The 27383-nt window shown below is 44.7% G+C and overlaps 2 protein-coding genes across 6 annotated transcripts; one reads left to right on the top strand and one right to left on the bottom strand.

Moving 5' to 3' along the window:
- Positions 1-1850: 1850 nt before the first annotated feature.
- LOC146496943 (uncharacterized) lies at positions 1851-11693 on the top strand. 5 transcript variants are annotated; one of them, XR_014870623.1, is made up of 4 exons: positions 1851-2905; positions 3909-3949; positions 5629-8362; positions 8782-11693. XR_014870623.1 is itself a non-coding variant. In XM_085140712.1 (3 exons), the coding sequence occupies exons 1-3, from the start codon at positions 2779-2781 to the stop codon at positions 6889-6891; spliced, it is 1713 nt and encodes a 570-aa protein (XP_084996838.1). In that variant the 5' UTR covers positions 1852-2778; the 3' UTR covers positions 6892-11693. The 5 variants fall into 5 exon arrangements, 1 of the variants encoding a protein (XP_084996838.1); XR_014870622.1 differs by having other exon boundaries at positions 5626-8362; XR_014870620.1 differs by having other exon boundaries at positions 1852-2905; positions 3909-4199; positions 5597-8362.
- LOC146496942 (CYFIP-related Rac1 interactor B-like) lies at positions 10899-24651 on the bottom strand. The gene is made up of 11 exons (XM_085140933.1): positions 24385-24651; positions 17713-17786; positions 17059-17180; positions 15665-15770; positions 15302-15438; positions 15129-15206; positions 14807-14923; positions 13363-13442; positions 13157-13283; positions 12930-13000; positions 10899-12845 (listed from the first exon to the last, which is right to left on the bottom strand). The coding sequence occupies exons 2-11, from the start codon at positions 17783-17785 to the stop codon at positions 12776-12778; spliced, it is 981 nt and encodes a 326-aa protein (XP_084997059.1). The 5' UTR covers position 17786; positions 24385-24651; the 3' UTR covers positions 10899-12775.
- Between the last annotated feature and the right edge of the window lie 2732 nt (positions 24652-27383).

Below are 27383 nucleotides of genomic sequence, written 5' to 3'. Positions count from 1 at the left end.
ACACTAAATTTCCACCGCTCGTCATTTTTATTTTTCACGCCTCTGACGTGCCTTACCTTTTCTGTGTTGCTTTCATGTGGTTTGGCTCTTCCCACGGTTCGTGCAGATCCTGATATTGATGCTTTTTGCATCTTTTTTGCAAAAATGGAGATTTTACAACAAAAGAGCAAAAAACAGAAAAACTCTTTCTGAGGGGAAGAATCCGAAGCGTGAAGTTGCTTCTTTAATTTTTTTATTTTTATTGATTATGCGGATCATGAGAGTTAAAATGAAAAGGTTGGATATGATTATTGATGATGTATCTGGTTTCTTAGATTCCACACGTTTTTAAAATGCCTAAAATCATCTCATTCCTGTAATAAAGATGAAGAGCAGGGATAACTGAACGTTTGTGACTCTGCAGCAGTGGGAGCTGCTCCACCTGCGTGAGCGTTTTATTATCTGTGAGGCTGATAATACAAACCACTCTCGGGCTTATTTTTAACACCACAGCTGAAGGAAATCGCGCCTGATGTGATAATAATATTTGACCTAAAAGGAGTCAGGAAAGGGAAATATCTCTGAGGTTTGACTTTATCTCGGCTTCAGTGGAAAGTGAGTTACAGCCTCCATCTGCCCCTGCAGGCCACCGTGAACTGATCAGATTTATTTTTCCATTTTAACTGCCATGAAGTTATTTTACAGGAAGTGACCACGATCTTCTGTCCCTGCACGGGGAACCGGTCTGCAGCGTCGGGTCATCTGGTTTACTGCAGTAAACGTGCTTCATTGTTATCATCATTAAATGAGCTTGATGTTGTCATCTTTAAATGAAGCATAGTGGGTGTCTCCCACCTGACTCCCTCAGAGTCAGCTGACTGGTCGACGCGGTGTCCCGTGGTTCTGGCGGTTGGAGGCCACACAGAAACATTAACGAGAGTTCGGTTGTTTCATGTGTCAGAGCTCTTGTTGATCCCTTCAGCGGGACATGGGCGTGCTCTCTCCTCCTACTAAACACACTTCATAGAAAGTGTCTTTGATCTGCGATGAGACACGTCAAACACGCAGGAAGTCTTTCTTTCTGAAACACACACACGCTCACAGCCCACGCACTTTATGCCGTTTAATCTTTACACTCTCACTATAAAGATAAGATTTCATTCAAATATCTCAGTCAAGATAACATGCATTCCTCTCCCGCCCACGTCCCTCTCTGATGACATTAGCAGCAGTCTGAAATCCAGTGTGGCGTGGAAGTGCCCCCTACAGGCTGCACTGCTCATTACTGTAGCTGTAAACGACTCGTGATTAAACAGAATCAGGTCGAGCGGTTTGGAGAAAAAGTTAGAGACACACTGAGACGGTTTGACATGTGCAGAGGAGGGACCGAGGATACACCGGACACAGGATGATGAAGATGGAGCTGCCAGTAGATACAGGCGCAAATATCAATAGTACCAGTACAGATACTGGTATCAGATCAATACCAGCACAAGAAGTTTCTTTCTTCTCAGTTCAGTATGGAGCCCACTGATTTATGTTAAACTTTTTTTCTTTTTAATGAAACAAAAACCTCAAACATGCACTGTGGAAAATATCTGACCCTTTTTGTGTCGACTGTCACGTCTGTTTTATTTAAAGCCACATTCAGACTACAGCAGCTGATCCAAAGTGCTTTACAGACACATTTGCATAAAAAACACATTTCCCAAAAATCCAGCCTCAGTATCAGGAATTACAAATTGGTCATGATTCAGCTGAGACATCACGACACGCTGCTCTCCCCTACATACACTGCCTTTATAGGTTCATTGTGGTTTGATATGACAAGAACATGTGGCTGGTTTGTTTTCTTGTGTGATTAAAATGTGTCAGTGTTGTTATGTTGCTCTACAAAACAGGTGTGTTGTGCTGACGGAGTTCTTCACCTCCTTTTAGCTGATCCTGTGCTCCTGCTCGCTCCCAGTGAAGACCCTCCGCTATCTCCAAACCGTCAGAGCAGGTCTCACTAACGTCATATAAACCTTCTCTTTTACTCTTGTTGCTGTCCGTCTGCCACACGTCCCCCTTACACTCATCTCCACCTGCTCCACCCTGCCTGCACCCTCTTCTTCACCTCTCTGTCCATTGCTTTGAATATTTGACCCCAGGAATTTAAACTCATCCACCTTTACTAGCTCTGATCCTTACAGCTTCACCGTTGCACTCGTCTCCCTCTCATTGACACACATCTTACGTTTGCTGTCTGTAAAAAGAAAGGAAGAGAGCTCCTTTTCCATCAGGAGAACAGCTATCAAACAGATGGACAGACACCAGAGGAGGACACAGAGACTGGGGAACCGGCTGAGAAGTTTTAATCTATGAAACCAGCCTGAGAATTCTAAGAAACCAAAGTCATATAATAACTATACCGCGCCAACTGGCAGTCCACAGTATAACTCCTCCTAACTCCTCCTCAACATCCCACACCAGTTCCATAAACTGAGCTTTTATATGAGCTTTGAAATCATAATATTTGAACACATATATACATACAGATATAACATCTGTGTGGAGTGTAAAGCTGCTGCTGGGATTTTATTTCTAACACCGAGCAGTTGGGATTCTGCACCATGTGGGGAAAAGGGCGGAACCAAAGTCCGACAGTATCACCGTCGGAACCTTAGAGTGTGACATCTGCCGGATGTAAACAATGAAAGCGTTAGCATCTAGCGTTAGCTCGAAGACCTGAGAACTAAAAACAGGAAAACGTTTCCGTGTTTGTATCTCTGATGGAATATTTCAGCTGTTGGAGTAGAAATGTCCTCTCCTGAGTGTGTGACAGAGTTTAAGAAGGAGAGGATAACGGAAACCGCAGAGGGAGAGCTGGATGAGCGCAGACTGCTGGACATCACCTGGAAACCCGACATAAAGCCGCACAGCACAGGTGAGTCTGACATGAAGCTGACTCATCCTCATCACAGCTCTGCGTTGGATTAAAGTCCAGGAAAACAGATACAAATGCCATGAGCTCATCTCACAGAGGTGACGACACTTTCAGGGGAAAGTGACGTCAGCTGGACAAACACAGCCGTGACAGCATTAATGTTTTTAACAGTCTGTCTGATGTCATTCATTGTTGAGTTTGTCTGTGTGACCCGTGTTTATGTTTGCTTCAGTCAGGATCTGTTCAGTGAGAGAAACATTTGAGTTCCTGTGAGCTGGAACTTAAATTTCAGCTCTGCGGCTTTATTAGTTTATTATTGTCCATGACTGTCCACGTAAACATGCGCAGTCAGTGGTCGATGGAGCGGAACAGGAACACGTGATGTTTTTATACAGCATGAAAATGTTATTGGGAGGAGTCAGCGGGTCACAAAGCAGCTTGCAGAGAAAGCAGTAAACCTTTACCATTTAAAGGCTTCAGTTCTGGCTCGTTGCAGCTGAAGTCATCACGTTTAGAACAGTTTCTGCTCAAGCATCTCGCTGCCTTAAAAAAGTTTGATACGAAGTTTGGACACCGAAAATAATTACTGGAAAATCTTTATTTTTGGTTTGGGTTTGTTTTTCCACCCACTGTCAGGCCCTTTGTCCACACAAACATGAATATTCCGCTCACACTGGTGTGTTTCACAGCCAAGTGTGAAGCCACGTCGCTCAGGTCGCTGCTCTCGGCGTGCAGCGCCCTCTCCTGGTCAGGGAGCCACAGCATTTTCTCAATGAGACCTGCTCTGTTTTATTTTGCTTATTTGTTTTTTCTGTGTAACTGAACTCTGTTCTTTTGTCTAATTTTGAGACATTTAGCTTTGTCGTATTTTACTCATTGCCTTCTACAACAAAGACATTTTCCATTGTTTATTCGAAGTGTTAGTACCTAAAATAAGAAATTGCTTATATAATTATTTTAGATTAATTTATTACATTTTTAAAAAATATTGTTGTGCCTCCAGACGTCCCACAGCAGCATGTCTGTAAGGAGGAGGAGGAGGAGGTTCTCCCTGAGCAGCAGCTCTGTGACCAGGAGAGGAGCTCCAGTGTGGAGGAACCAGAAGCTCCACAGATTAAAGAGGAACAGGAGGAACTGTGCAGCAGTCAGGAGGGAGAGCAGCTGGGATTGGAGGAGACGGATACCTTCGCACTGCTTTTGGAAAAAAATACCATGCAGCGTGAGGGAGACATCAGTCATCAGTGCAGACCGTTGGATGTCATCTGGAAACCTGAAATCAAGTTACACAGAATAGGTGTGTGAAGCTGAGGTGGTCCTAATGAAGCGAGTGTGTCTTACATGTGTAGGAGCACAGGGTGAGGAGTAGAAACCAAGGCTACGTTCACACTGCAGGTCTTAATGCTCAATTCCGATTGTTTGATCAAATCCGATTTTCTTGTCTGCTCGTTCACACTACAATTAAAATGCGACAGCAAACGTGCTCTAGTGTGAACGCTCAAAGCGGCCGCATGCGCAAAAGAAGACGTCACACACAACGCGCTCTGTTTAGACCCAGAGCAACAGTATTGTTTGACTGATGGCCCTTAATATTACGTTTCCCAATTTTGCTTTAAGTTATAAAGTTGTTGTGTTATCTACATTTGGCCTAATAATGATCCTTATTGCTGTTTTAGAGGAGCGGTGCAGGAATCGACTGTCACAAAGTGCCAGCAGCATCATTATAGTGTAATAATGGTGACACAGCTTTACCTGCAGTGATGCAGCACAATATCAGCAGAGGTTGTTTTCAATGGAAATATTTAAGTAAAAGTATAAAATAAGTGCATAAAGCTTCAGTTTCACAGTAACTAAAGTACCTTAACCTTTGTGACTCTACAGAGCTTCACTGTTGTCACACAATAAAACTGAAACTGATTTTCTAAGCAGATGTTGGGTCGAGCGAACGCTCCAGCGACGCTGGACATGTCTGCGCTTGTGGCCGATGTTGGGAAGGGAAGACGGGGAATGTAAATACAGGATGATATGTCTGTGTCACTGATATGGTGACAGTTATCACACCAAAACCTATACCGATATTATTTAATGATGTGGTGCAGGCGAAGCTGCGTCAGCCTGTTCTAATAACAGACCTCAGTGTGAGGAGCTGAGACTGGACAAACTAACCAGACTGTAAATAACAGGAAACACTTTCACATTAAAAATAAATAAGTCAGTGATGGAAACACACGTTCTATGTTTTTAGCCTAATGTTTGGGTCTCTGTACACTGAGGTGTCCAGTTTATCAGTGCGTGCATCAGCAGACAGCTGAAGCCAACGTCTCACTGTGATGTCACAGCTGGCTCAAGTTAGCGCATCTCTGACTTTAACGTTTATGAACAGTTTATGTTTTTATGATGTTACAAAACTCCTCAGGAAGTTGCAAGAAAGAATGAAATTCTGGAAAAATGATTCAAGAAGGTCAAATTAGGGCAAAACAAAATATTTTTATTAATACCTGAAAAAAAACACCTAAACTACTCCATGTACAAAAGGGCTCTCCTCACCCTGAGCTGAAGGACTCTGTCAGCCTTCAGCAGCTGTTTCTCAGGTGCATCCAAATAATCTGACATTTCATCTCTAATCAAAATTAGATTCTAGAATATTTTTACTTTTCCTGTAATCACACTACAAACCTTTCTGTGTCCCTCCAGACGTCCCACAGCAGCACGTCTGTAAAGAGGAGGTTCTCCCTGAGCAGCAGCTCTGTGACCAGGAGAGGAGCTCCAGTCTGGACCAGGAGGAACCAGAAGCTCCACAGATTAAAGAGGAGCAGGAGGAGCTGTGCAGCAGTCAGGAGGGAGAGCCGCTGGGACTGAAGGAGGAGACGGATACCTTCATGGTGACTCTTACTTACGGTGAAAGCGACCACAGTGAATCAGAACCAATCAGTGAGCAGCTCCTCTCTCACAGCTCTCAAGAAACTGAGAGCCGAGATCGGGAAGGGAGCGGGAATGTTGAGTCAGGAAAGAGTATCAAGCTAAGAGGGAAGAAACAGTTCAGAAACAGAGGTCACAGTGATGTGGGTAACTGCAACACTGTTGCAGGTAAAAAGCCGGTAAAATGCGCTTTCTGCGGAAAGGTTTTCAAACACAAGTCGCAGATGGAGCGACATCACAGGATCCACACGGGCGAGAGGCCGTACTCCTGCACAACGTGTGGGAAAGGGTTCAGCCAAAGCAGCAATCTGACCGTCCACATGAGAACGCACACCGGCGAGAAGCCGTACTCCTGCGAAACCTGCGGGAAACATTTCACCTGCAGCTACAGTTTGTTGGTCCACATGAGAATCCACACAGGTGAGAAGCCGTATTCCTGCGAGGCTTGCGGGAAGCATTTCAACAGTAGCTTCAACCTCAAAGTCCACACGAACACCCACGCGGGCGAGAGGCCGTATTCCTGCAAACTGTGCGAGAAAACCTTCAGTCAGCCGAGTAACCTGAACGTCCACATGAGAACTCACACCGGTGAGAAGCCGTGCCTTTGCAACACCTGTGGGAAAAGATTCACAGACTTATCGGCGCTGAAAAACCACATGACCGTCCACACGGGGGAGAAACTTTATTCCTGCCAAACCTGTGGGAAAAGTCTCAGCTCTAGGAAAGGCCTGATGGTCCACATAAGAACCCACACAGGTGAGAGGCCGTACATCTGCAACACCTGCGGGAAAAGGTTTACCGAACTGACGGCGCTGAAGAAGCACGTGATGATCCACACGGGCGAGAAGCCGTACATCTGTAACACCTGTGGAAAAGGTTTCATCCAGAACATCCATTTGCTGTATCACATGCGGACACACACAGGTGAGAAGCCTTACTCCTGCAGCACCTGTGAGAAACGATTTAAAGACCCAGCCAAGCTGAAAATTCACACAAGGACTCACAGAGGTCGGAAACAAAGTCCGGAAGCACCTGTGGGGGAGAATTACCTGGCAGACCAGGCCCGATAAACATCTGTTTGTGATGTGTAAGCTCGCCGTCACACAGAGAGCATCGGAAACTGTGCAGCAGGCGTGTGTGAGATATCCCACAGTGAGCCTGTTATTCTCTTACCTGTGTTTATTCCACTGTTAAGGTTATTTTCCTGTACTGTAGCTTTGCCTGTTAGGAGTCACCACATTTCAGTCTCCGTCACCTGCATGTTCTTGGCTCCTCCCACCTGGCAGGTCCACCTTTAACATTGTCGTTACTCCAAAAATCCAGTATGCTGTCTGCACGTCCTCGCTTATTTAAAAGTCCCTGAAGAAAGTCGCACTTTACGTCATTGCTGCATTACTTAGAGACACCTGTGGTGCAAGCCTGCAGCTCTGTATCTGTATGTGATACCACACCTCCAGTTTCTCCACAGAGACACGTTTCAGCTCCTGTCTCCGTCCATCAGCTCGCTCGGAGCAAACAGCCCACCTGCTGCTGACGTGACACCGCCGCCGCTCACTAATCTTCACTCTTCTTTCCCAGAACTTCTCCTGTGGTCGCCGTTAATCCTTGGTGCTTCCTGCAGCTCTGCTCCATGTCATCAATATGCTTTATGAGTTTATTAGATGTCACCACAGCGTGCGGCCTGCAGTGAACGCTCAGCGCTTAGAAGCCGTGGCATTCATGCAGAACGTTTTCATGTTTCCTGGGAACGTTTAAAATATGAAGGTTTTTATACGAGATTTGTTTCAGTGTTTGAGATCAGTGCATGACTGAACATCAGTGTAAATGTCTGAATGTTTAATTCAAATATACACATTAAACATTTTATTAAACTATTAAACTGTTTGGTGCAACGTGAATTAATTTTTGTCGCTATAGTTACAGCATTCTCCTCCCTCCACCTTTGACGGAGAAAAATTAACGAGTTGTGTTTGAGAAAAAAAACTTTAATCAGGAGCAGATTTGACTTTTCATTGGTTTACAGCTGGAGGCTGTCCCGACCTATGACTGTATAAAAGATGGACGACACGACAGCTCCCCAAAAGTGAAGCCAAAGCATCTCTATCACCCCCTGGTGTCTGGCTGCAGTATAGGTCATAAACCCCGCCTCCTCCATGTTAGCGGATGGGACTGGGGTCAGACTAAAATAGATTAATTCTCCTCAGATAAATTTTTTCCAAAGATTCTTTCTTTTGTTATCAATAGTTCTCATCATGCTGATTTATGTCAGAGGGGTCTCCTTTCCCATAAGTTTGATTCTAATTCCTACCGCCATTGTGTTAAATTGGGGTGAAACGTCATCATAAGAGCTTTGACTGACAGCTGCAGTCACGGAGAAACTTGCGTATCTCTGTTCGGGAATAGCAGATAGAGCGTAGGCTCTGAGAGGAGGGCCAGCGTTTACGAAAACACGACCGAGTGTTTTAACCTGACAGCCTGAGGTGTTCTTCAGTAAACTGGACTACCCGACAGAAGGACCCGAGGCCCCGCTGCACTGTTTCGGTAAGTTAAACGTGTTTGTAAGCTAATCCGTAACTACCGTCCTTAGCTAGCTCCTGAGACCTAGCTAGCTAAGATGAGCACTCGGCTGTCAGGGTTCGTTTAGCTAATCTGTGCAGGTGAATGCATTTACCCTGACTGAAGAAATCAAGAGAAACGCCCCGGGCTACTCAGTCACTAATTACCGTTGCTGTACTTTTATTACAAGTATTATACTGTAAAAGAAAGCTTGTACTTCAGTAACTCCTCATTAATCAGGAACTATGGATTAAAGTACTGTAGTGTACTGTAATACTGAAAAAAATGTAAGAGAAGAGCTTCAGATCCTAAGTGTGTGAGGACAGAAGAATCAGCTTTATTTCAATATTGAGGGATAAAATTTATATGTGAGTTTGATGGTTCTGTTGTCTTTGTGATTACAGGAGCTGCCCTCAGATTCAGACCTCAGCACCACCCAGTGACAGCAGACAGATCATCCAACATGTTCACATGTTAACTGCAAAATGAACTGATGAAAACAGTACAAAGGTTAAAGTACCACATGTGCTGTAGTGAAAGCTGCAGCTGTTTTATTGATAAAGTTAAAGACAAAAAAACAAAAGGATTAATCACTCATGTAACTGTGTCACTATATATCAGCATTAACAGGACCTCAGTTTGGTGTTTCACAAAGCTGCTGATCTCAGACCTGCACAGCTTCTGTTTTAAACACTTGATGCACTCAGCTGCATGAAGAGCATATGAGATTTTCTCTAACACAATTAAATAAAACCTGGTGAAGGTCAAAGGTCGTCACTTGTATGTTGAACTACAAACTTGTCATCTGGAATTCCTTCAGTTTTTTTACACATAGTGTGTTATTTACCATAAAGTGATTCAGAGTTATTCATACCAGAGTAACCAGAGAGGATCACATATTTTTAAATATATAACTTTCTACAGGACTGAATATAATATCTTTATGTAAAAGTCTGGAGCCTCTGGGGAGTATCCGAGTATTTATAACATTACACAAACCAAAAGTCTCATCACAGTGTTGATGAAATGCTGGGTTTATCCATCTCCTGGGGCGGGCCTACGGAGGAGTGCTGAAGATTTCCCTGTGAGGGAGCTGCTGGTGAAGTTCAGCAGCAGCCATTCTTCTCTGCGTGAGTAGCTTAATGTTGTTCGTGTGTAATTTACGTTGAGTAGGCTAACCACGTTATTACATTAATGCACGTAAGGTGAACTAGCAAACACCATCATAGCTACATGCGGCTGTCTTCTTGTTTGATGGCAGATACTCCCTTCACCCTGGCCAAAAAGGCTAAAATGACCAAAGAAAAAGAGGGAAACAGCTAAACATGAGAGGTTTTTGGACAAAGTTTGTGTTTTTTTCCATTGCTTAAGCACTGCTTCCAGCCAAGAGTGATACCATATATCCCCTATAGCTGCAGAAAAGGCTAACATTGTTATCTTTTTACAAAAAAAAAAGCTGAACATGAGAGGTTTTTGGACAAAGTGTGTGTTCTCCATTCTTTAAGCACCGGTTTGAGCACCGTTTAAGCACCAGCACCGTTTCAAAAGTACCGGTTTGGTACTGGTATCGGAGAAAACCTAAACGATACCCATCCCTAGTAAAAACCAAGGAGTAACCCACCCAGGGGATTAATAAAGTTTTATTTTATCTAATTTAATCTAATAACTTTAATCTCAGCCAAACCGGTTTACTCACGAACAAACAAAACACTGAAAAAAGCCCAACAATAACATTTTTAGGTTGTCTAAGTGACTTATATATTACGTTTAACCTGAGTAGCGAAACTCTGCGGTGATCTTAAAATGATGTGCCGGGAGTTGTGCCGTTCTCGGCGGCTTCAGTGACCCTCGAGCTCTCGGTCAGCTCTCGAGCTGGTGAGTAACAGATGCTCCGAAAACGTCGAAGCACTTTTGCAAATACGCGAAATCTTGATAAACCGAGCAGATATTTCAAGTTTACACACCCACGTTCTCGCCTGAAAATATGTTAAAAGTTTATTTTGTGACCCAGAAAGATTAATAAGAGTAATTTTAAAACTTAGTAGCGGCCGCCATTGTTGGAAACTGGAGTTTGGCTGGGCCGCGCTATGAATTCTGGGATATGGTAGGCCACGAAGGACACACCCGACCCATCCTTCAAATTCGGGGAAAAGGAGGACGCATTTGTCGGCTGCATTCGGAGGAGTCTACGAATTTGGACAGCCTTCAGCTCATCGCTGTGACGTAATCTGTCTACAAATGCGGCCTCAGGAGGAAGCAGCCCATGAATTTGGACACAAGCTTTTGGCTTCATTTTTGCACAAATGGCGGGGAGGAGGCGGTGTCGCGTCGTCCATCTTTTATACAGTCATTGGTCCCAACTTCAGAAGGACGTCGTCATCCAGCGAACACAAAGGTCAAACCTGCTGCTTAGTGCGCCCCCCTGTGGTCTGATGAGTGACGCTGAAACCTTTGATTAGTTAACTGCTGTGTGGACGCTCCCACTCAGGACTTGATGATGACGTGAGAGACAGACGCGTCATTCTTAAAAATGTAAAAAGTTTATTTTGCCAACACAGACATCATTTCAAACACTTAATGCCATACAGTCCCTGAAACGGCAGCGCTAACATACAAAGCAAAACAAGAAGCTCAAAGTTTCCAGTCAGCCGGCCCAAAGTAAAGTCCTCCTCGGTTTCCCTCGTACCTCATCCTCCTCATCATCATCATCATCACAGTGGTTCTTTGGTTGGCTGATACCCGCTCTCAGCCCCTCCCCTCCCCCCGACAGTTTTGTGTTAGAGGATTTCAAACCTCAACAATGTTTCAGTCTAAGCTTAACAAATGAAAGATAAATTGAGCTGAGTGTAAAGAACATACATGAAACCACAGAGAACTATTTGGTTAAACCAGGGGACCAAATGAGGAATTAAAGCTTTCCCACCAAAGAAACTTCAACGTACCATCAAATAATTAGAACAACTCAGCACAGTCATAAAAGAAGAAAACGAGAACACTGAAAAGGCCTCAGATTCACCATCAGGCTGAAACGTCTCAGCTCGATGAAACTCTTCTGTAATGCTTGAGATGGTTAAATCAGTTTTGGCTGTGACGTTTGTACCGCTGACCTCGCCTCGCTGCAGACAACAAACTACATTTCATTAAAGTTAAAAAATAAAAGTGAGTTCTGCAGAGCAGGACTCCACACACGGCCGTGGTGACGGCTTGGTTTTCCTGTTGGTTTTGTTTGATAAAGATTTTGGAAACAACAACAGCAGCGGTTCAAGACCCTAAAAACATACTAATGCTCGTTTTATAAATGTGAGGGGGAAAAACATCCTCAGAAGAGGACAATAAAATCTGCCTCTCCAGGAGTTCGACTACAGCTGACTGGCAGTGATGTCGTGTTTCAGATGGTTTCCATAATGTTTGGATCTTGTTCCGCTGGTGTGAGAGGACTGCTGGAGAAAATAGATCCTCAAAATAACCACAGAGGGTTTTTTTTTCTTTGAGGAACGACAGCCGAGGAGTTCGATCAGATAAAAGCTGTCTTGGGTTCTTAAAATAAATTGTGATGGAAAAGAGGCCAAAGTGGTGATTGAACCACCAAAACACTCAAACAGATGGACGCTGACTGATCTGTGCTGCTTTGAAGGCGACCGAGCCGCATTCACGTCACTGAGCGTTACAGACGACCTCGCTCTGCAAGTTTGGAGATTTTAGTCGTGTGGTTGACTTTTTTAAGCCCTCTGACATCAAACTGCTGCGACCTCACTTTTGATTGTTTCTGTTTTATGAATGAGGCCCAATCAGCTGCAGGCAGACCTCCAGGTTTTCCATGCGTCTGAAATTTTACCCACATGGCTGTCCATCATCATCATCATCATCGCCACTGGTGAACTTTCCTGTTTACTTCTGTTTCCTGCATTTACAACGTGAACTCTAAAAGGCCAGAGTGACACTCTGTTCACTGGCTTTTCTTACTTTCCTAACTTCTTTGTAAACTTTGGTGTGGATGCGACATCATCATCAGGATGCTTTTAGGCTGGAACAAATGCCTCCACCAGAGGGCGCCGATATGTTTTCTGCATGTGTGACTTTCTGTAAATTTGCAATAACCAGCAAAAGAGATTTAAGACATTAAGTCAGCTGTACTACTGCTAATGTCCACCAGGTGGCCTGTAAACCACACACGACGTGAATGCGGCTCGAGTTCATATTTAACCAATTGTTCTTGGTTTATGTCCTTTTTTCCCTTTTTTAAAAAAAATTTCTTAACAACAAAAACAGCTTTTTTTTTCAAAATGACAGTTTAAAACAATAATCACAGAAATATTAGATAAAGGTTTGTTCAGTAGTTCTTTTGAAATTCGGACCAAACACTGTGACCTCCCTGCAGCCTTCCAGTTTCATGTCGGGTTAATTTTGCTGCAGCATGTTCTTGATCTGCTTGGAGGTAGTCTCATCGTTCAGATGTTTGGTCGTGTACCTGCAGGGGGGAGAGGGTGGAGCTCGTTTAAAGCCTGTGTGGCTGTGCTGGTAGTTCTGATGTGTTTGTGCGGCGAGTACACACCTGAGAGCGTTCAGTAAACCCTCCACGCTGCTGGGCGGCTGCTCCTTCAGCACTCGGATGCACCCTTTCATCTGAAAAGCACCAAAAACCAAACGTTGATTGATCCCTGCAGTCACAGGCTGAGGTTTCGTGCTCAGCAGATTCGTGGGAAACAACAACGGGGATGATTTTCTTAAACTGTGAGGAGATCGTTACAGAAGTGTGCAGGGTTATGTGTGCTAACTTACATCTATATTGGAGGTCTTAACGAAGGCTCCAGCTGGGTGAACGTGGTCGTACAGGATGATGACGCCGACCATCACACGGAGGCAGAATAACACGGTCTCCTCGCTCGCAAAACGACTGCGATACTCCCTGCGCACAAACACACAGTCATGAATCTGCTTCAGAGAAACGATGATCATGGTGCGTTCAGGGACACGTCAGGACTTACGGTGTGTCCAGCATCACTTTACACACGCTGGCCATCGTGCTCAGGCAGTCTGTCGTGTTTTCGATCGGCACCTCTGGATGCTGAGCGACAAAAATCAGAATCAGTTCATCAAACTGTGTTTTCACAGTCGGTGCTGAGGCTGCCCTCTGCTGGTGGGTTATACAAATAAAACCAGAATACAGTTCTGTATATTAAAAAAACTGCAAATAAAAAAGTCCTGAAGTACACAGACTGAATCTCATACTGAGCCTCTGCAGCTTTAATCTTCTGTTTTAGCTCCTCAGCCTTTAAGCCAGCTTTCACCTGATTGGCCGGCTGTTTAACTGTTGTAGGTGGGTGGAGGCCTCAGTATGCACTCTCACCATATGACATCATGCAGATGAACTGGGTTGGGAGCAGTTTGCAGTTTGCAGCTCGTACACAGACCTCAATACTAGAGACTGAGATCATGGGCCTTTCTCAATATGCGTACTTGTGCGTACTTGCGTTCTCGTGTACTCGTGATACGTCATCAGTCGGAGACCAAGTACTGTTCCAATTCGAAGTACGCATCAAGCCGAGAACGCGAAAAAGTCCCGGATGTGTTCTCGCTCCGCCCGTTTTATCGAGCATGCATCGGTGGTGACTTGTGTGGACTTGGTACAGCTAAATATCCCAGAATGCATTTCGTCCAAAACTCAAACGCGGCAATGGCGGACGAGCGGGGCTAAAAACTTTTAAATATTACTCTTTCTGGGTCACAAAACAATCTTTTAAGTTCTTTTCAAGCGAGAATGTAGCTGTGTAAACTTCAAATATCTGCTCGATTTATCAAGATATCATATATTTCCAAACGAGCTCCGACGTTTTCGGAGACGTCTGTGACCCGCCAGCTCCACAGCAGACAGCGAGGTCGAGGATTACTCAGGTTAAACAAACCCTAAAAGCTGTCTATTGTATTGAGTGTCCACTAAAATAAAAATAAAAGCGTTCTAACATCTCACCTGCTTGTTTTTATTAAGGTATGTACACGTATGTACATGTACACTATTTTTATTAATAGAGATTTCACTACTGAGGTTAAACATGATATATAAGTCACTTAGATCACTTCTAAATGTTAATGTTTGGCTTATTTTGGCTTTTTATTTGTTCCTGAGTAAATCGGTTTGGCTGTGATTAAAGTTAAGCTTCATAACATATTACTCACAGTTAAATTAAGAGGGGACGGCAGTAAAAACTCCGGACCTGTGACATCATCACGATGTCCGTGCTCACCGAGAACGCGAGAATTGAGAAAGGGCCCATGTGTAATGTGAGCATCCAGGAACAGGAGGCTCAGACAGGAAGTAAAGAAAAGTTCCCTCAGGTAACATTTCAGGGCGGTACTGAAGGATGTAAAAAAACCTCCAGCAGTGAAGACATAGAAACCCTGAATCAGAAGTGAAAGTGTGCAGGAACTTACATCTGAGACAAACTTCGACGTGGCGTCGCTTAGCGTCTTCAGCATCGGCGTGGCGCTGGCGTAAAACAGAGACATCCGATTGGCCAGCTCGTTGTTGACCTCACTGCCTGCTTCAGACTGAAAAAGTGGCAGTTTGTACGTTTATAAAGTGAATTTAAATCAATAGAAGTGAGATTTGTAAGTTTGCAGAGACCTGTGAGGTGAAGCTTCTGTTCTCTGAGACATTTACAGCCTGGGCTGCTGCCATCTTTTATATACAGGCCATCATTTTACACATTTGTGTTTTTATTCTCAATCATTGTGTTTTGAGCTGTTTGCTTACAGACAGGTTGTTGATTCGCATGCGGCTGATGGTGCGACGGTAGTAGCTGAAGTCGTTCTGGATGGCGGGGTTGGTCATCTGGAGCAATCAGAAAAGGAGATGAAGAACATGAAGAGGAGGATGAGCAGTGAATAACAGAGACGAAGAGCAGAGGAGGAGGAGGGGGAGCGGACCTTGAGCTCGTCGAAGCGTAGCGTGAAGTGCAGGATGTGGGCGAACTGCCGGGCCAGAGCCTGCTTCTGCTCCAGGTGCTGAGTGGGAGTGGAGCTGGAGCTGGTGAGGACGTCCAGGAGACACTGCAGGCTGCTCTCTGTGGGGAAAGTAACCTCTTTGATTTCAGTAACCTGAGCTCAGTGTGAACGCTAGCTGCTAACGTTTCTGCATCTGTGTGCGTGGTTATGAAACCAAATACATACAGAGGAGCAGCTCAAACAGAAAAAGGTTATTAAAGAAGGTTATGCTTCTTCCTGCTCCTTTTTGTTTTGTTTGTAATATTCAAACACGCTGAAGCTGAAGCAGCTGTCCGTGGTTCTTACCGAGCTTCTGGGAGAACTCATAGAAGGTTTTGAGTTTTATAACCAGAGGAACGACAGCAGACCAGGCCTTCTCCTGCACGCCCTCCACACTGGGATTCTGGATCGCCTGCACACACACACACACACACACACACACACACACACACACACACACACACACACTGCTGTTGTTCTTTCCTGCACGTTTCTCTGCTTTTTCACGTTGGCTGTGACCCAATCAGCTGCTTCCTGTGTCACTGTTCGACAGGGAGCGGCTCAGCTGATCGCCCTCTTGTGGACGGCTCTCGCCACTTCCTGCTGACGGCGTTTACATTTACGGCTCAGCGAGTGAAAAACACGCTCGCACTGAAACATTTGTTCCTGTTTTCTCTCCGATCGCTGACAGCACAGTCTGGCTCATAGACGCAGAAACACCTGAAATTACTCCGCTGCTTCCTTTGTGTGGTTTTCATTCCTTTTACTTTTTAAACTTTCACTCTCACACTACAGACAGTTTTACAAAGAATTAAACTATAAAAACTGAACCTCCTGAAGCAGCGTCTGTTTATGACTTTTTCTTGAATCGGATCGAATTACGTTGATGTTTGTGGTCGCCTTCATCATGTGACCTGTACAGATCTGCTTTATCAGAGGAAAGTAGAACTCAGAGTAGAGACCTCATCTTCCTCATAATGATCATATTTATAACTTCTCATAATTCAGATATCACAGATTCTCGGGCAGATCTGCGTCTGCCATCATCAAAGTTTTTATTGATCCTCGAGCTTCTCACACTGAAACATCTTTACACAGATTTATCGACTTCTGTGACTCGTCACTGCATCCACCCTGTAAACAGTCGACTATCAAGGATGAAAATACCAAACTAAGACTGTTCACGATCATTTTCCTGCTGGAAAGTTCAACAAAGAGCAGACGGTGCGTTTACGTCCCGACGTCAGCAACTTGATATTTGATAAAAGTCTCAAACCCAGACTGCAGCCCGAGTTAGTTTTTCCTCTGTTGAAGCTTCGGCGACGAGAAACAAAAAGCTGGCGTGTCCACGGTGGCGTGAGGAACCGGAGCGACCCGTACAGGCCGGCGGCGAAGCCGTAAACGCTTCATGGAATCTGCACGCAGATTATTTTGGATGCATGTGAGATCACTGCGATATCCACAGGAAGTGGAAATCACACCAAATCTAAAGACGTTTTGATGCCTTTGTGCTCCGAGCTCTCGCTCTTTCACCTGATACGCTTTTGTGACTTCTCACTGCTGGAAGTGAGAAATCTTTTTTCCTGCACGATAACAGGAAGAACACTGACGCCGTTTCCTGTGACATCACTCTCACGCACGGCGCTGTAATCATAACGGCCCACACACACGCATGTCTTCGTCTGTGTGCTCAGTCTCACCTGTCGTATCTCCTCTCCCGCCCCTTTGTACGACTGCAGGTCCTCCAGGATGACCTGAGCCTCCGTCAGTACCTGGTTCACCTTCTCCCACACGTCCGTCTCCGACTGTGAGGGCTGAGCGTCTGAAACACAAGATGAGGGTCAAAGGTCGAACTGTCTGTTCGTTTCCTGACGTCACAGTCGTCACAGTATTTAACGTGTTCACTAACCCAACCCTAACCTGCTGATCAAGTAAAGAACTCGTTAATAAGATTTTTTATGTGTAAAAATATTTAATAGGAACATTTTTGTTGAACTTTGGCCTGAAAACAAAAAGCAACGTTGTTGATGTTGGCAACCACAAACCCGGACGGGGCAGCGACACGCTGCAACAGTAACAACACAGTCACACAAATCACTGAGCTTTTCTACACAGTCTGAATCCTTCTTTCACTGAAGCCCACCCACATCCACCCACATCCACCCACATCCACCCACACCCACCCACCCGGTGACATAAAGAAACTCAAAAGCTTCATGTTGACAAAGACTTTCTGTATTTACTGTTTACTAAGTGAAAGGTGAGCTTAAAGAAAAGGTCTGAACAGCTTGACGTGAACACAGGTCTGTGTGTGTCTGTGTGTGTGTGTGTGTGTGTGTGTGTGTGTGTCTCACTCTCAAAGTCCAGGAAGAAGTTTCCACCGTTGTTGTCGATGTCTCTGGTTAATACCTTGATCAGGTTCCCCATGCTGTAAAAACAATCACGGCGATGGTCAGCGAAGCTGCACACGTGCGATTCACAGAGATGCAGCCGTGCTGCAGGACGATGAAACATTTAAACCGACACACTGAAGTATTCAAACACAACGACACAGGTATCGATGCATCACTGAGATTCTTTTCAAACCAGCACACAGCTCACATGAAGCCAGTCTGTAACAGGCTGCTAAGATCTTTAGCTTCATTTTCCATTTGGTGGCAAAAGAAGAAGAAGAAGAGGTCAAAGCTACTGGATGCTGTGCTTCAACAGTAAGTCTTTAACGTGAAACACTGACAATACCTGATCCAAGCCAGGATATTGGTTCATATTTCACATTTCCACCTGTGGTTTTTCTGTGTTTGCAGGCCTGCGTTTCCTCAGTGCGTCCAGAGTTTCACGTTCTGTCTCTCAGACTCGGAGAGGAGCCCTCCGAACTCTGTCACACCCAATCTGGGATGAATCAGAGCTTCCATTATGAAACCGCTGGAGTTCTGGTGCAGCGTGTCCCTACCAGCTTGGCTTTATTTCACAGTTTTGTAATTTATGGGGTGTTCCACAATATCTGTCAGAGCTTATGAAACCTCCAGTGTGGGGTAAGTAGAAAACTTAAGCACTGTTCAGCGGCTTTACCTGGAAACATAAACAGAAATCCTCCCGGCGTCTGAGAACTGACCCTTTAAATGGATCCGAGCTGCCTGAGTCACCACATCAACACCAAACACAGAATGTGAGCACAGATTTAACAGGATGAGATCAGGATTTCTTCACGTCTCTTAGATGTAGTGAGACTTTTAACTGCTTGGAAGAAACACCGACAGAGAGCAGTGGGTGCCGCAGCCTTTACATGCAGCACTAAATAAGAAGAATAAAGAATAAAGACACAATGTGTTCGCACAATCGATACCACTCACTGTGCGCACACTCACTGTAACAGAGGTGAAAACACTGATTTCACAGTGAAAATTCAGCCTCACACATTAAACACTGATGTTCAGCAGTCAGAGACGAGTCACAGAGGAAAACATGGCCGAACAAAAACACGGTTAAATGAAGAAATGCAATTAAACCTCTTCACGTTCACCAGGTCACTGGTGAAACACTTCAGGTTGGGGTTAGCTAGAATTTTAGCCACATGCTAACCCTAAACCAAGAAAATAGAGCTGCTTATTCTTCAGATGAAGAGTCAAACAGACACTTTGGCCTCTGGTGTCAGATTCCCACTTGGTAGTATGGAGGGGTGAATGTGAACGTAGCCATAAACCTAAACCTGCTGGATGCTAACAGGTCTGTGCTAAAAGGAGCAGCTAGATTAGCATCGATGCAAACATTCAGCAAAAGATCACTCTGGATGTTTGAGTCCACAGGACTGAAGTCTGAGTCCAGAACAACGATCTTTATCCAGAAGAAGAAGAACACATGGCCCGACCTCAGTTCAATTCAGCTTTATTTATACAAATGCCAAATCACAACAACAGTCGCCTCAAGGAGCTTTATACTGTAAGCTAGACCCTACAATAATAACTACAGAGAAAAACCCAACAATCACATGACCCCCTATGAGCAGCACTTTGGCGACAGTGGGAAGGAAAAACTCCCTTTTAACAGGAAGAAACCTCCAGCAGAACCAGGCTCAGGGAGGGGCGGGGCCATCTGCTGTGATTGGTTGGGGCAGGGGTGTCCAACTCCAGGCCTCAAGGGCCGGTGTCCTGCAGGTTTTAGATCTCACCTTGGGTCAACACACCTGAATCACATGATTAGTTCGTTACCAGGCTTCTGGAGAACTTCAAGACATGTTGAGGAGGTGATTTAACCATTTAAATCAGCTGTGTTGGTTCAAGGACATCTAAAACCTGCAGGGACACCGGCCCTCGAGGCCTGGAGTTGCCCACCCCTGGGTTGGGTTGAGAGAAGGAAGACAGGATAAAGACCTCAACATCACAGAGTCGGTCTGGATTACTTAAAGAGACAAGATCAGCCATAAACTGTATATAAAAGATGCCCATGCCCACTGTGATTCACTGATTTCAGAGTCCATGACATTAACAGTAATCAGCAGGTATCTGCAGCCTGCTAACCAAGCTAGTTCAGCTTAGCTTGACCCTCTCGTCCAAATATGGATACTCGGGGCTTCATTAAAACCACAGCAGCAGACAAAACATCACCGCTAAGGCTTCAAAATGTGAACTCCAACCAACAATGTCTAGCGCCGGCCACATCCATCTTTTATTTACAGTCTCTCACTGAGACACAAGCTAACGTGGAGTGAAATCAGTTTTTACTCCACTGCTGTTTAAAAAGAAGGACGTCAGTTTGTTTGTTCACTACACATCAGTCGGAGACTCTGGGACATATTTTCTGTAATTTCAGTGTTTTTAATCATCTCACATGTCTGACCGGCCCAGCTGACAGGCAGCATTCATGCTGAGCATTCAGATTTACTGCTGCTGATGTCACACCACATGTGAAACAAGCTGCAGGTTTTGGTTCTCTGTTCAGATGATCTGATGTTCTTGTCCAGGAGCGACAGCCTCACGGGCTGCTGCAGTTTTTAGTTTAGTATCTGCAGAGCTGCTGCATCATTTCACTGCTGTTCCTAATAAAGTGTCTGGTGCGTGCATGTCTGCATTAGGTGGAAGTGGAACCTAGATTTTACCTCAGAGGAAACACAACAAACGGACAGTGGGCGACACAGAGTGGGTTTTACTGGAGAAACGGTGCGTTTGTGTGAAATCTGCTGCAGAGGAAACCGAAGCTTTCTGTCAGAGTTTAAGTTTCAGCTGCAAACCGATTCAAACTGAAAGAAAACGTTTGCTTGCGTTGCGTTTGCGGCCTGCAAGCTGAACTGGAAGCAGCGCCTGCTTGTTGAAAACAGTCAAAAGAGGAAGTGATGAAGTCTCTGAAAGTTTGGCCTAAATTTAAAAACAGAGGAAGTAACGCAGACCGAGCAGCTCGGGTCAGGTGAGAAAGACACGACGTCCAAGCTGCACCGATAACAGACCAAACCAAAACATCTATTCTGAGTTTGTCTTCTAACGACGACAGAAAACCTCGTAATGTTTCACCAAGCTCACATTCAGCTGCAGAGGAAGTTTCCACACATGAAACACTGAGCATTTACGTGAACTGCTCCTCTAATCCTTGGCGATTTCCTCTTTATCTACGGCACAGCTTCAGTCACTTAAAGCCCGTGTGCAAAGCTCAAGTTCATTTCAGCACATTCTTGCAAACTTTCTCTGCAATCACCTCCTATCATAACACCTTTCAAGCCGCCTGCTGAGCTGCAAGTGTGACAGAGCACAAAGCAGCCGACACGAGAAAAACTGATGTGCTAAACGTCACATTCTCATCTTTCTGCAGAGTCCCAGCTGCTAAATGTACTGATCTGCTGACAGACCAGAATAATACACGTGATACATTTATAAGTCTTTTCTTTATTTATCCTCAATCTGAGTCAGCTGCTCTGTTAACCTCTGAGAATATTCACAAGCTGTAAAGAGATCCTCGATCATGTGTCGTGCTGTGCAGAAATAAATGAGATGTCAGAGTGTGAAGCTGCTTCTCTGCTTGGTGTCAAACTAAAGTTCCTCTTATGCTGAATGAACTGCGGCGGGTTGAATATAAAAACCAGAGGTGCTGTTTTACTTCTTTAAAGTGCTAATAACGGTTTTCTGTTCGCTGTTTGGTCAGTTGGGAGCTAAGTGGGTGTTTAAAGCAGCGGAGCTAAAATTAACTAATCCTCCATTAATAACTAACCCGCTGAAATGTGACGTTGTTTTAAGGAACATGTGGTTTGCAGAAAATTCTTTATGAGGAACCGTTCATCCCGACAGTTTGAAGCAGATTCGTTAGAAATGAGTGTGCGCTTCATTTTCCCCGCCAGGTCTTTACTTCAGAGCCTGTGATGTGGGGGAAACATCACTTTCTTTCAACCAACCACCAGCGCAGACGAGTCGCCGCCCAAACAAGCTGGACAGGGCGTGTCTACTGCAAGTACTGTATATAAAAAATGGAGTGTTGCTAATTAGTGCAGCCAACCAAATCTGATTAAGATCCTACACTCAGCACCACCGAAGCTCAGACTTAGTATTGTCTCAGTGCATTAACCTCACTGCAGTTACACTAGTGGGCAGATAATCTCACTAAAGCCTCGCACAACACAAACACAGTCCAGAGGTGACGTTCAGGAACTCGGGTCAGCTGAGGTGAAGCTAAGTTTTGGTATCAGTTTAAACATGAGAGTCTCACTGCTGGAGCCTCCAGTGGACGTTAGAGGAATTGCAGCATATATATTATATATACTTCACAAAATTAGCAGCTTGACCCTGATGTAGACTTTGGTACTCCTGCACAAGTTTCATGCTCCAAGTCTGTTTGGAGCAGGTGAATAAAACTAACTAAGCTCAAACTCTGAGAGAAACCTTTTCAGAGCATGTGGATGTGAACCGCAAACAGCGAGACTGCTGGATGTTAGAGGATGGAGGAGTTATACAAGCTTGGAGGCACAGAGGCTGTTGGTGCTGATGAGGACAGTCTGAGGCTCTGGTTTGGCCTGAGGCACCAAAAACACTCAGATTTTACACATTTACCATCAGAGAAAAGCATCAAACCCTTGAAACCTGACATTCAACGAGTTAAACTGGCCGGAGCTTCGCAGAAAATGTTTTTCTCCTGAAAGCTTCACGACTAATCTACACTGTGCTGATAGTACTGTCAGCCAAAAGACAACGAGTGAACAGAAAAAAGCATTTCTGGAGCCTCACATGTACTCGAGTATATTACTGCATGTATCTGTCAGTTACTGTTTGCTCTGCCACCATCAGTCTGTGCAGCAGCCACACCGAGCTGTGATCACCTGTCGGGGACTCTCAGCTGACGTGAAACAGAGGAGAGCGAAATGACGACGACTCAAATGTCAAAGCATTTGCAATAAAACGCATCTGAGGTCTCGAAGTTCAGCGTCGCTGTGCACAAACTTATTTTTGCTTGGTGGTGATTCTAATTATACTTAAGTGAAACAGCTCAAACTTCCTCCAAACTCTGCTGATGTGCACATAAACCAGATTGTTCTGGTTAAACATGTAGTTGTTTCTGTTTGAGATGTTCCTCACTGCTGGAGATTTGATCCAACATTCACTGTAAGATGGTTTTATTTAAAACAACTCAGGAAACATCATCTTAGCTTAAAGCAGCCGAGTTACACCAGCTGGTTTATTCACAGTGTGCAGAACTGAAGAGACGTTAAAAGATATCCCAAAATAAGAGCTCGGCTTCAGACGACTTTAGTTTGGCACATTTTGAAATAAAATGTGTCGACCTGTGAGTTACGTCGACTTAATGTAGAGTTAAACACTTTACACTAAATAGAGGCTGAGTTTGTGTCTCCTCCCAGGATCGAGCGGGACATCAATCTGTGAGGTGAAGGTGTAAACCACTGGACCACAGAGACACGACAAGTCATATTATTAGAAACTGGTATCAACTAATGCACTAATCACCTAAAACCAAACGCTGAAAAGTTGACTTTACTTAAAACATCAGTAATGTCAGCGTCATTGAGTCATAGTTACTTATATTTACTTAAGTACTTAAGGGTCGAAAGTTACATCTGCTTAATATAGTATCAGTTAATATGACTTTGGTTTTTACAGCTAATGAAGAAACTCAAACACTGAATAAACCTCAAACGTTTGTATATTTTAAGTTTAAAGCAGTTTATTAAACTTTATTTCAGGACATTTTCTAATAAAATAAACTCAAAAACTGACTTAATCTCACTTTTAGAGGAGCGAGTTAAACTAACAGGTTAGTAAATTTAGGAGAACATAAGTTAAAGCTCATCAGCTGAGACACTTTCCACAGATAAGAGAGTTTATATCGTTTTATAATCTGCAGCTGGTGTTTTGGTGAAGATCAGCGGATTAAACGTTTTGCTGTTTGATGATTTTACGCCCATGTTTGATAAATGAAGCTGAAACAATGAGAGTTTAACTGGATTCATCAGGATCCATAAACAGTGATGTGCAGCTGAAAGTGAGCTGCTGTGCAGTAAACACGAGTCGGCCATGATGATGCTGACAGTTTCACTCATCAGTGCGCGCTTCTCCTTTCTCCTCCGCACTTTTAGCGGAGACTCTGCTCCTCTTTCGGGGAGTCTCAGAGCTGTGAGCCCGCTTCAGGAGCTTCGTCTGCTGCGTTAAACTTTGATCACAGAGCTCCTCGCGCCGCCCGACAGTCGGGCTGACCGGAAGCAGTGCGTGCCAGCGGCTCCGGCTCTGTCTGCGTAAAAACGCGTAACCGAGCGGCTCGTTCCCCGCGGCACAAACACGCCGCTTCGCCCGGAGCGCCACGGAGCTCCAGATTGGCGCTGAGGCGGATTTGAGCCGTGATCCGCGGGCAGAGGCGCTGCGGCTGCAGGAGGACGAACTTTTTAGCCTGCGGAGTTTTTCTCGGAGTCTGCGGATTGCAGGACCTGACATGTCTGATCTGAGACCAGGATCCACCCAGAGCACTGGTCGCCCCCCTCCTCCCTGCAAATCCACCACCACCCTCCCGCTCCCCACAACACGGCCCCCCTCTGCCCCCCTCACCTTCACTGATAGCTGATCGATAGGTGCGGATCGATGCCGTGCGTCCGGGCTCCGGTGTGTCCGCGGTGGTCCAGGTGTCTCCCGGCGGTCCGCCTCCTCTACATGCTGCGCGAGTGTGAACCCGGAAAACAACCGCGCGGCGCTCCGTTAACTATAAAAGGAGTGATTTCCTCAGGAGGAACTGAGCGAGCAGCCAATCAGCGAGCCGTGACGGCAGCAACTGCAGCTGCAACCTCACGGTCGACCGACGGAGGCAACCCGAGCTCCGGTGCAACTAAAACACAAAAGCAGAGCCTCGAGGCACGAGTCTCACAAACACCAAGCATCACCAGAAAGTAGCTCCACAGGTTTTATATCACAACCATCGTCACGGAGACGTCACAGCAGAGTTACAACAACTCCAGGCTGTCAGAAGAAATCATAAAAACATCGTTTCCGTCCGTCAGCCGCGTGTTTGTGTCTCTGCTGCGCGCACGAAACAGTCTGCATCCATCACTCCACAAAACTTATAAAACAGTAACTACAGACTCGTTTATGACATCACGTGTTTTAATCTCTGTGCTAAAAAAAAATCACAGAAATTTCGACTGACTGTTCGGTGTGTTTGAATCTTTAAGGTTCATAGCCTGACCACGCATCCACCAATCAGAGCATAAACAGAGATGAAACGTAATAAAGAACAAGTTACAGAAAGTCTAAAGAAACTATATAAACTGTAAGTTCACAGCGTGGTCTTGGTTGGTGGTCTGCGTGGCCTGTTCCCCTCCCACACTGCCAGACATGTTTGTTAGCTCAGCTGGTGAGTCTAAGCTGGACGTAGGTGACGGCGCGCTGTGCAGGGTGTAGCTGCCTTCTGCCTGTGACAGCTGGGATGGACTGATGAATGCTACATGTCAAAAAGCTCCACAAGAATCTAAGTTCATCTTTAAATAGCACAACAAGGCGCCGTGGACGGTGTGTGAAGCACAGTGACAGCATCCACCCAGGCCCTCGAGCCCACCACTGATAATCATAATATTCCATAAACTATATTTAAAAACTATTCACTTGGTATTTTTTTGCAAATCAAAAATTTGCATTTTTAATCATTTTCAACTGTAACGTCCATTTCTTTTCTTAACCACGATTCCAGTTGAGGGTAACGATTAGCTGGAGCCTCATAGGCTGACAGCTGGGCAACACCTGGATGCTCATTTTCACCCAAATATCATATCACATGCTGCGTCACATGATCCACCTTAAATGACTCTTTTGCTTTGTGTCTCATTTAGTTTTATCCTCATTGAAATCCCATCCTCATCTCAGTCGTCTGTAGCCTCTGCAGGACTTTACACTCATTCTCCTTAAACAGCAGACATTTTGCACTGTAATGCATAACAGTGACCACGGCTGACAGGCGATAAAGTGTCAGCACATGTCTTTTCTTTCAGTTTCACACAGCGACACAGAAATGTTCACACTTGTTGCTGTTTTAAAGTTTGGGGTGAGCTGGCGGACCCAGACTGAGAGGCAGAGGAGGAAGTCGCAAGCAAGAGGTGGCAGACGAGGAGGAAGAAGAGGAGCAGGATGAAGAAAAACACTCTGTTAAAAACATGTTCTTGTTGATTAATGAGACTGAGAGAAGTAGGGCAAAGAGTTCAACCCACTCAGATCCTCTGTGGTCACGATAACGAAGAAGAAAAATAGCTCCTGAAAAACAGAAAAAGACTCAAGAGTGTCGATTCAATTCTGTTCAGTTTAATTCAGCTTGATTGAATTTTATTTGTGTAACACCAAATCACAGCAGCAATTGCATCAACACACTTTATATTGTAAGTTAAGACCTTATAATAATAGAGAACAAGCCCCAGAGATCACATGACATCATATGAGCAAGAGTTTGGCAACAGTGGGAAGGAAAAAACCCTTTTAAAAGGAAGTAATCCCCAGCACAACAAGGCTCAGGGAGGGGCGGTCGTCTGCCATGACAGACATTATTCAGTACTTTGTATGTGAGGAGCAGGATTTTAAATTCTGGATTTAACAGGAAGCCAAAACAGGAGAAATCTGCTCTCTCTTTCTAGTCCCTGTCAGGACTCTTGCTGCAGCATTTTGGATTAACTGAAGGCTTTTCAGTGAGTTTTTAGGACTTCCTGATAATAATGAATTACAGTCGTCCAGCCTGGAAGTAATAAATGCATGAACTAGTTTTTCAGCGTCACTCTGAGACAGGATATTTCTAATTTTAGAGATGTTGCACAAATGGAAGAACGCAGTCTTACATATATGTTTAATATGTGCGTTGAAGGACATGTCCTGGTCAAACATGACTCCAAGGTTCCTCACAGTGTTACTGGAGGCCAAGGTAATGCCATCCAGAGTAAGAATCTGCTTAGATACCATATTTCTAAGATTTTCAGGGCCGAGTACAATAACCTCAGTTTGATCTGAATTAAGAAGCAGAAAGTTAGTGGCCATCCAAGTCTTTATGTCTTTAAGACATTCCTGCAGTTTAACTCATTGGTGTGTGTTATCTGGCTTCATGGACAGATAGAGCTGGTTGTCATCTGCATAGCAGTGTAAATGTATGCTATGTCTTCTAATGATGCTGCCTAAGGGAAGCATGTATAATGTAAACAGAATTGGTCCTAGCACTGAACCCTGTGGAACTCCATAATTAACCTCAGTGTGTGAAGAGGACTCTCCATTTACATGCACAAACTGGAGTCTATTAGATAGATATGATACAAACCACTGCAGCACAGCACCTGTAATACCTACAGCGTGTTCTCAGTCTGTTCTCTGCTGAGTGAGTCTTCTCAGCAGTGACCCTCAGAGGCTGAAAAATAAAACACCAACACCAGCGGCTCCAGCAGGGACTCCCATGTTCAAATTTTACAGCAGAAATAAGCGTGTTCACAGCCTGATACTTTTCTTTGGTCTTTATAGATCATCTTCTCCTTCATAACATCTACACAGGTGTCATAATTTTTATAACACAACTGTTTAAATTGCATTAA

The sequence above is a fragment of the Neolamprologus multifasciatus genome, chromosome 18 (assembly GCF_963576455.1).
Source record: "Neolamprologus multifasciatus chromosome 18, fNeoMul1.2, whole genome shotgun sequence".
Classification (NCBI taxonomy): Eukaryota; Metazoa; Chordata; class Actinopteri; order Cichliformes; family Cichlidae; genus Neolamprologus; species Neolamprologus multifasciatus.
This window is presented reverse-complemented; position numbering and strand designations above follow the sequence as displayed.